The 9857-nt window shown below is 46.5% G+C and overlaps 1 protein-coding gene across 1 annotated transcript; it reads right to left on the minus strand.

Moving 5' to 3' along the window:
• Positions 1-5554: 5554 nt before the first annotated feature.
• On the minus strand, positions 5555-8350 carry LOC108942235 (glioma pathogenesis-related protein 1-like). The gene is made up of 5 exons (XM_018765404.2): positions 8094-8350; positions 7443-7691; positions 6664-6779; positions 6399-6484; positions 5555-6153 (listed from the first exon to the last, which is right to left on the minus strand). Exons 1-5 carry the CDS (start codon positions 8280-8282, stop codon positions 6014-6016), a joined length of 780 nt encoding a protein of 259 aa, XP_018620920.2. The 5' UTR covers positions 8283-8350; the 3' UTR covers positions 5555-6013.
• Between the last annotated feature and the right edge of the window lie 1507 nt (positions 8351-9857).

The following is a 9857-nucleotide window of genomic DNA, read 5'->3' on the forward strand; positions in this document are numbered from 1 at the left end:
TTGGGGAAAAGTGTTGGCTACACAGCACAGAACACAGCGAGGCGCCACGGTGGAGCCGACACGGGGGTTTACTTTCCCTCGGATCTTGACCTTGACACGACACACTGCGTCTCGTGGTCCTGCCGGACAAAGTGCTTCCCCCCGATGGGTAAGAGTTCACTGGAGTCCAGCAAATGCCGTGTGGAGCTCACACCTGGATTGAAGCTCTGAGATCCTGCACCCTGAGTTCCACTGCAGGATGGTATCGGGTGACGGACTGAGGACTGTCCTGGGGGTGTACCGTATATCTACAGCACACATGCAGTGCCAAACACAGAACTGGACCCTGTTTCCATTACATGATGACAATGACCAGTCTGTGAGCTGTTACTCCAGAGTCTTCGCAAGATGGGTTTGGTTCTCCTTCATCCTAAAAGTTATGTTAAACTCGACAGCAAGGTGTCGTAGTCCGTGTGACATGCAGATTTTTAGCGTTCAGTTCGGAAAAGCAAGTGGAATTTTGCTCCTTCATCATCCTTCATGATCCCTTTCATTTTGACAGGTCAGACCCCCTACAAAGTCCAGCTGATGTGCTGTGAGACGCACGGAAATCCGCGGACAGACAGTTCCAGCGAAGAGTCCATTATTTTGCAGAGCCCATTAGAAATGGATGGATGAGAGACAATTCCTAGATGGAATAAGACTTTCCATCTGTCAGTCAGTGTCTTGTGAAGAAAGCTGGCTGTTCTGCGTCCTCCACTCTTGTCCTCTTTGTCACATTAGTATTTGGATGTAGGGGGCGCGGTGGTGCAGTGGCGCAGTGGGTTGGATCAGCTCCTGCTCTCTAGTGGGTCTGGGGTTCGAGTCCCACTTGCGGTGGACTGGCGTCCTGTCCTGTCCTGGGTGTGTCCCCTCCCCCTCCGGCCTTACGCCCTGTGTTGCCGGGTGGGCCCGTGACCCCGTTTGGGACAAGCGATTCGGAAAGTGTGTGTGTATTTGGATGTGTCGCGTGACCATTCCTGTTGACGAAGGTTCAATAGACGGGATGCTTTTCATGTGGTGAGCAAGAGTGATGTCTGAGGCTCACAGAATAACAGGGTCTGAAAGACCTTCTCTTTCTTACCAGTGTAACCATCTTATGTCAGTGCAGATCCCTCAGAAATACAAACGAATGTCTCCAGTTTCCATAAATGAAGTCGGATGAAGTGATGAAGGTGAGAGGGCAGCATGGAGAACTTGGTCGGCCTTTTCTCGTGTTGCCGCTCGAACGGCGCTCTAATGACCGTTGGTCGCGTGACCGGTGAGAGCGCCTCGAATGCCCCCTGGTGCCGAGCCATGGTCAGCGGGCCTGTGCAGCCCTAGTCAGTGTTGACACGCTGAAATTGGGAGCAGCTGAGAGGTGACAACGGGCAGGTAGGATGGGTTATATCTGCATTTTTCATATGTTCCCAACCCCCAGGGCAGGAACTGCTTTTTGAAACAAAATCTGCAGTGATTTCATAACTCTAAGACAGGCTGTGTAAGCTGAACCTTCTGAAAAACTGAATAATAATAGTAATACTAATAACAACAATGTAGCGCTTTGCACTCAGTTTAGATGAGGTGAAGAAGGATGTACGAGCAGTATTCATTATTAACGTTTATTGTTCATGTGTTGCAGTACAATAATAAGGCTGCTATTCCTCCAAGAACCCCTTTTCCTTAGAGACCTGCACCTCAAACCAGCCTTCCAAACCCACCCCTCAGGCTTTCTTCTTCCCCCCCACTGGGAGACACAATCACCCCCTTATATTCCCCGTAAGTCCCCACAACGGTTAAACACAATTCCATTTTACCCATAATCCAACTACTTACAATCAACACATTTTCCCGCTCAAACTCGCTGTAATGCGGGTCGTTACAATAATAATAAACCACTGACACTGTCAATTCTAGTCACTTCCTCAACAACAGTGCATCCTTCTTCACATATACTGTATACCTTTCTTTACTTTGCACATGTGGTTATCATTAATTACAGATCATTTATCGAAAGGGTACAGCTTACACGTACATGTATTCATTTAGCAGACACCTTTTCTACGAAGCGACATACATCTCATAAAATATACAATTTGTGCATTACATTAGGAGAAAGAGACACAGTTGCAGACGTGTGATTCTTAAGTGATTTCTTTCCACTGTATGCACCAATGTTCATCACACAAGTAGCTGCATAAAACTCGACGATTCCTGATCACCGTCCTGCTATTTTCCTTTTGAGACGCACAAACGTTTACGCACATTACAGGAGTAGCTGCGTAAAGGTTTATCCGAGCATGATCTTGAAGTTATGGTGCATGAACATTTATACCTTACATAAACTTAAGAGATCATGGGTGAAGTGCGTCCGGAAGAGGTGAGGTGAGGTTGTGCTGCACAGCTCCAGCAGACCATGTGGTAACTGAGCGGGGCTGGAAATGCCTGGAGGGAAACAGCAGGGTTCTGGTTCCTCAAAGCAGAACAACATTTCCCTCTGCTGGAGACCACAGCAATTGTTCTTTTTCTACCTGTTACCAGCACACAAATCATGGTAACATGATGATTAATGACACAGCTGGTAGTGTAGTGGGGAGCACTGTGGCGCAGTGGGTTGGACTGGGTCTGGGGTTCGAGTCCCGCTTGGGGTGCCTTGCAATGGACTGGTGTCCTGTCCTGGATGTGTCCCCTCCCCTTCCGGCCTTATGCCCTGTGTCACCGAGTTAGGCTCTGGCTCCCAGTGACCCCGTATGGGACAAGCGGTTCAGACAATGTAATAGTGTAGTGATTAGCGCTGCTGCCTTCAGATCAAAAAGTCATGGGTTTGAATCCCACCTCCAGCTGTAGTACCCTTGAACAAGGTACTTACCCTGAATTTTACCCAGTAAAATTGCCCTGCTGTACAAATAATTGTAAGTGGGTGAACACTGTAAGTCGCTTCGGAGCAAAGCTTCAGCTAAATGAATAAATGTAAACGGCAAAACACGAAAGGATAAGAAGAAGATGGAGCACAAACTCACTGTTGATAACCGCTTGTCCAAGTCAGGGTCACAGTGGTCCAGAGTCTATCCCAGAAGTGCTAGGTTGGGTAAACCATGAATAGGCTCAGTATTTCATCTCGATTACATTTTTCAAAATGCTCACTCAATACAAATGGTTTTTAAATGGTCTCACAACTTCTGACGTGTTCAGGTCAAACTGCAAAGGTCTGGTTTTGGTTTGTTCTGCTGCAGCGCAACACTGAATTTACTGAGCCACGGGGTATTTTTTTACCACTAGAGAGCATCCTTGTCTTACTGGTCCTTGGCTCTGCAGATGGAGAACTAGTCCCTACATCTCTTTGCATGGCATCTTAAACCGAATAAAGCAAAGTGCTCCTTGTACTGGAAGCGTAAAATGCTGCTCATTGTGAAACAGTGTCACGGATCACCCCGCTTTCAGAAGGTGAATAAAGATTCTGCACGGCCAGTAGGCCTTCCTCTTTCAAAATGTGGTTATGATTGATGAGTAAAATTCGTGTTGCTCATGCGAGATTCTGCAGGAAGTTATTTATATGGTGAAACAAACACCGTATAACGTACCGCGGTATAAAACAACCGATTCGTGTGTTGGATCCGTGGATCATGGCGGATCTTGCAGATTATTGGTTTCTTTCTTGTGAGGTGACAGTGCTGTTAGTTAACTTCAAAATTGTTTTTTTCCTGTTTTGCCATCTGTGATCGATGTTGGTAAATAAAGAAAGAAATGTGGAAGTGCTCTCTCTCTGTCTGAGAAGCAGCAAACTGTGTTGAGCTGCACAACATGAACAGGGACCTTTACATTTATCTGGCACTTTTCTCCAAAGTGACACAACTATTTATCCATTGGGTGACTTTGCCGGAGCAATTTAGGGTAAGTACCTTGCAGCTGGAGGTAGGATTTGAACCTGTGGGTCCAAAAGCAGAAGTGCAAACCACTACAGCACCAGCTGATATTGCACCGCCTCTGAACAGCCTATCTTTGGTGCTGTGAAGGAAATGCAGTCATCTGTCACAAAAGTACATTTGCATAACAGATGCTTTTCTCCAAAGCGACTTCTAGTGAACTCTATGTACTCAGCCCACACTCCTTAGTCACCAAGGTGACTTACACTGCTAGATACACTGCTTACACTGGATCACTCATCCATACATCAGTGGAACTCACTCTCTCCGTCACTCACACACTATGGGTGAACCTGACCAGCATGTCTTTGGTCAGTGGGAGGAAACCAGAGCACCCGGAGGAAACCCACACAGACACGGGGAGAACACGCAAACACCACACAGACTGACATGGGATCAAACCCACATCCTCTTGCACCACCCAGGCACAGTGAGACAGGAGCGCTACTCACTGTACCACCATGCTACCTCGGTAAGGTCTTGACTGGGTTTGAGGGTCACCAGCTGTGTTGTTTGATCTCAGCTCTTAATAGAACTCAAGCCCAGTGTTAAATGAGCCCCTTAGAGTACTTTACAGTAGAATAATATTTAAAAAGTCACTACGAATGACCAATAACCAACGAATGACCAGTACTGCATTCTGTTTTAGTGGGTCGCAGTCACGGCTCGGCGAAGGAGTGCGAATCCATCCACGTAGAGAAGCGCAGGGCCAAAGGTGGCGATACTTCACACACTCTATCTGAGCAAGGAGAACCACGAGAGACGTGTCAGCAAGCGATGTCCGCCTGAGCAGCGAGCTCCTCGTGCTCCGCACCTCTCAGAGCTCAGCAGCAGATCGCTGTCATCGTCCCTCCGCTTTTTTGCAAAGACGGCAGAGCATCTTCGACACAAATGACGTTTCTGCTCTAACTTCCCGTTTCCTCTTCTTTGTGTACTGTGCTTTCGTGTTGAAGGCGAGAAAGAAACACAGGATGCCGGCAACACCTTACGGAGATCAGATCTCCAGTAGTGTGAAATAAGTGTCATTTTCCTGCTCACTTCAAACATTTACATTATGGGGAACATACTGTAATGTTTCGCTTTCCTTGTACAGGATTATGACACATTACCTATCATGTGAATGTCTTTACATTTATTTGACACTTTTCTCCAGAGTTACTTACAATGATTCACCTGTTTATACAGCTGGGTAATTTTACTGGAGCAATTTAGGGTAAATACCTTGTTCAAGGGTAGTACAGCTAAAGGTGGGATTTGAACCCGTGACCTTTGGGTCCAAATGGAGCCGCTGTAATTGCTATGGTAGCAGTTACCTCACATAACTCCTTCAGCCAGTGCAACATCCTGAGACCTAAACCAGCAACCTTCTAACCTACAGTCTGTGGCTTTAACCGCTGAAACACGAACCGGTTTCGTTCATATCGAACCTGTCGCGATCCGAGATCTGCGGCTTCAGAAAACGTTAGGTTCAAATGTGGCATCGTTCCGTTTCCTCTTCCTCCGCCACCAGCCCGCAGAAAAGATTCGCGTGGCGACTTGAGGTGAGTAAAACCTGAGAAATAAAACATGTCCACTTACACCTGGAAATATGGTCACGGTGGGATGCTGGATCCTTGTAAAGCCAGTGCAAGAAAACACACGCGGGACAGCGCAACACACATTTATTGAGATGCGAGATCAGAACGTGCGGGCTTGTTTGGGCCTCAGACTTCTTTGCGGGGAAAGTAAAGAGTGGTTTAAAAAGAGGGATGTGTGAACGTCAAGATGCCGCGAGTGACAGCGTCATAAGAAGAGTTGCAGTGAAGAAATTAGGGATGGGGGGGCACAGGGTCGGTTCGCTGGGATCACGGGTGCGGGAAGCGCTCTGAAACACAGCAGAGCCGCTGACAGACAGGAGCTCCCCCTGAAAGGGCATCGTGGTACATTAACACGTCGAACACGGTACCCCTCTCAGTATTCTTCCTCAACGTACTTTTCGAGTTCGGCGCTTTGTTGCTTTAACGCAGTACCTTCCTAGGTGTGCAGCCTTGAGCGCCAGTCGCCCTGCCGTCACGCGTAGGGCAGCCTAACCATGGCGCCCCCTGCTGTTACCATCACTCATACGCAAAGATGGTCGGGTAGATCTGCTGAACCCCGAACGCCCCCAGCAACGTGAGCAGGAGCAGCACCGGCCGGATGACCAGCACACTGACCCAGAACTGGTTGCTTTTCACACCGTCTCGTTGAGGATCACCTGACGGAAAAGGAACAGGTAATGGATGTGCTGCAATGTCAGATGAAGCAAGCTGCGGTGAAGGTAATGAAATGGTGTCATGTTGCAAGGGCTTAAGGGTAAGAGCAGGATTCTGCTCCATAAGTTAAGATGTGAGTTTGACATTTATGGAAACTTGCGTTGATTTAAGCTCGAGAGCAGATCAGATCTCAGGGGGAACTAGGGGTCGCCCTGTGCCGAGGGGTCGCCGTATCAGCAGCACTTACTGCACATGTTGAGCTGACACTGCGTGCCGTTGCATTTGCTGCAAGGTGTTCCTGCTTGGTACGGCCGAACTCCTCTAAGGTTCCCTCTGGAAAAGAAAGTGGCCACGTAAAGTTCTAAATACATCCCTCCTACATTACAGTGCAAATGCAAAATGCATTTTTCAATCACTGACATGTGCAGCTATGACACCGCAGTGGTAAAATCCAGTTACAGGTGACATGGGTAACACTACTGTGTGTCTATGAATTCATTTCAGGTGCTTACGCGTCTCCGTAGTTGCACACGAAAATGGCAGCTGTGGGTTCGTTAGAAAAGCCCGAAACTCCTCGAGAGCAGATCTGCACTGCACAGCCCACTTTGTAGCTCTTAGCCCACACGATCTAGGGGTGCCACACAGCACATGATGTCATCTGGTGTTTCACGCTACATATGTCAGGCGAGCATGGCTATGACATCATCTCATGTACGCTGACTTACATACTAACCCTACTGACCTAACTGACCCAATTAACCTTACTAACTCTAACCCTACTGCCTCTAACCCTTCTAACTGTACTGACTCTACTGACCCTTCTGATTCTAACCCTACTCTACCCTACTGGCCCTACTAATCCTTTTAACCCTACTGATTCTAACCCTGCTGACCCTACTAACCTTACTAATCCCATCAACCCTATTGACCCTACTGATTCTAACCCTACTCTACCCTAGTGGCCCTACTAATCCTATTAACCCTACTGATTCTAACCCTGCTGACCCCACTAACCCTACTGACCCTACTAACTTTACTAACCCCATTAGCCCTATTGACCCTACTGATTCTAACCCTACTGACCCTACTAACCCCATTAACCCTATTGACCCTACTGACTCTAGCAGTGCTAACTCTACTGACCTTACTAGCCCTACTAGCCCGACTAATCCTATCATCTAAAATAACTGTAGAAGTGAAAGCAGGCTTGACTTTTATTTGAAAACCTCAGAAACAGGAAGAAATGGCACGAAAACTATGGCAAATGAGGTCGTCCCAGAGCACTGAGTACCTGAGTGTAGTGTCCACATACATTGGAGCAGCTGTTTTCATGGTACTTGTAGAATGTCACCTCATCATTCCACTCCTTTATGGCTCTCTCGACTGTGAAGATGGTATAGGAAGTTGCCACCCAGATGTTTTCTCCCAATGTAGGAAAACCGTGATGCAGCTTGAATGGTATCTTTAGCTGGGGATTGTGGGAAAATCGGCAATTCCTCGCCCAAACTGCGGCAGTCTTTGCCAAGGCGTCATCCCACGTCTGCAATGGAACACAGGGGATGGGACTGGGACTGTCGGTGATCAGCAGGAAGGAGCAACAAGCAGAAAACCAGTGAGATTTTTCAAGAAAAGATGTGAAACCTGAAGGTCAGCGGATGGAAAGAATCCATAGAGTATTACTAAGGTATTATCACAAGTATTACCACAGTAGGCAGAGCCTCTCCAGATTTCAGGAATGTGTATTATTTGTTTAATCCTGCAAAAGCTGAGGGTGAACCTGCAGTGCTGCTGAAAGGATTGTGATTTGATCCAGACTGTGGCACATACCTACAGTTTCCATCACCCCGTCGGAGATGCTGTTGCTGCACACTTCGTCAATAATTGTAAATAATTGTGGGAAAGAGTCTGTAAATTTGCACCAGGAAGCAGAGTCGCACCTTACCATGTACAGCATGTCACTTGCAGACGGAGTCACGGCGGAACGGTACCGGTTGTGCGTGTCGACACATCTCTGGATGAAGTCCCCATCGCCGATGCCGGGCAGCTGAGGACCCTTCATGGTGAGCTTCTGAACCGCCAAGTCCGTCTGGGCAGCGGCCCACAGCACCAGCACTAGAGCGACCGCCACCATAGCCCGCGGTCGAGAACCAAGTTCAGTCCTCTGGTCGCACGCGGGGAACAGGACTGTTTCTATCTACATCGCAGTTCTGAAAATCAGGAAGGAAATGATGTCAGATGATGGCAGTACCGTTGCGTTGTGGGGGGAGGGTGTCTCCTGCCGTCTCTGTTATGTAGTTAAAGGAACTTTCGAAAGTAAGTCTGCGTGGTGCTCAGGTGTAAATCAGTGTAAACCGTTGACAGCGTACAGAGCCCGTCTAGGACTCGAGTCCCCCTCTGTGGTGGGTGTTATATATTTTTACTGGGACTCTTTAAACTTCTGTCAAAGAAAGAGGAATCTGAACAATTCAGATGTGAAGCTTTGGCACAATATTCTACTGGAAGTATCATTTTTAGCCAGGGCTGACCCTAACTTTTTGAGTGGGGCCCTGAGTAGGATTTTAATTTACCCCCCGGTGTAATCAATACTGCAGTATATTTTGAAAACTGACTGCACATAATTACAATTCACAAAATCATTGTGTATATATGTACAATGGCAAATAAAAATGTCCCATTTGGCCTGTTAAGTTCACCGGACGCGGTAACGTAAGGACTCCGCGTCTTCAACTCCGCACCTTTTGGTAAAATTTACTTTTTGTTCACTGCGCTTTGGAGAAAAGCATCTGCTAAATGAACAAATGTAGATGTACAGATTTGGGTGGACAGATCAGCTATTCGTGAATTTTTGTTTAAAATTAAATGTCATACTTGACATTTTCCTTCATTCTAAAATTGTGAAATAGAGAAAATTCTTGCCTGGAGTGAAGATGTTTGTTCTGTCAATGGTCTTCTAGTGTTGTTCATTTCTTTGGCACGCTTGCATATGCTTTATTTGTTTTTATTTTTCCATCAGTTTGATTTGTGAACTGGATTCTTTGCAGTTAAACTGTTGTTTTGTGACTATGATCCAATTTTTCCATGACATAAAGGCAGGAATTTTCAGACCTCTTCTGCCCTTTTAGGGTTATTAGGATTATTTAGGATTATTGGATCATTTCATTGGATTAACTCTGCCAAATCCACTTTTTTATGATATTTGTCTGTTCTGTCTACAGACCTCTTACTATTACCCCTCATAGTGGGGTAACCGTGGGGAAAAACTGAGACTGGGCTTTTTGCAGCATGTTTAAACAGCCGCTGATTTTCCGAAACAACCGAGCTGGAAATGAATTCCCTGAAAAACTCACCAAACATTTCGCAGCGAAGTAACAACCTTGAGATTTAAAAAGAAAAATTAATGGCAAAAAAGCTGTTGTTCAACACACAACATTAAAAATGAAAGTTCACTGTAGAGCTCAGTTAGGAACTAAGGTACAGATGTGGAAAAGAAGCTGCAGAAGATCTGAATAAGATTCACAATCATTCATGAGCGATTCAGTGTAATTTCCAAAAATGTCCACTAGAGGGCAACAAACGCACCTTTTTCCCCCACCTTCTATTATGTACAAGGAGGTAGGAAAAAAGGTGCGTTTGTTGCCCTCCAGTGGATATATTTGCAAACTACACTGAATCGCCCACGAATGATTGTGAATGATTGCTAAGGCTA

Source organism: Scleropages formosus, chromosome 5 (genome assembly GCF_900964775.1).
Source record: "Scleropages formosus chromosome 5, fSclFor1.1, whole genome shotgun sequence".
Lineage (NCBI taxonomy): Eukaryota > Metazoa > Chordata > Actinopteri > Osteoglossiformes > Osteoglossidae > Scleropages > Scleropages formosus.

What these genes read in the sequence shown, in the direction of transcription:
- LOC108942235 (XM_018765404.2), bottom strand. Translation starts at nt 8,282, where the DNA reads ATGGTGGCGGTCGCTCTAGTGCTGGTGCTGTGGGCCGCTGCCCAGACG. An exon ending in GTGTGCAACTACGGAGACGC is followed by an intron (nt 6,485 to 6,663) that starts GTAAGCACCTGA and finishes TTTCTTTTCCAG; the next exon opens with AGGGAACCTTAGAGGAGTTC. An exon ending in GTGTCAGCTCAACATGTGCA is followed by an intron (nt 6,154 to 6,398) that starts GTAAGTGCTGCT and finishes CTTTTCCGTCAG; the next exon opens with GTGATCCTCAACGAGACGGT.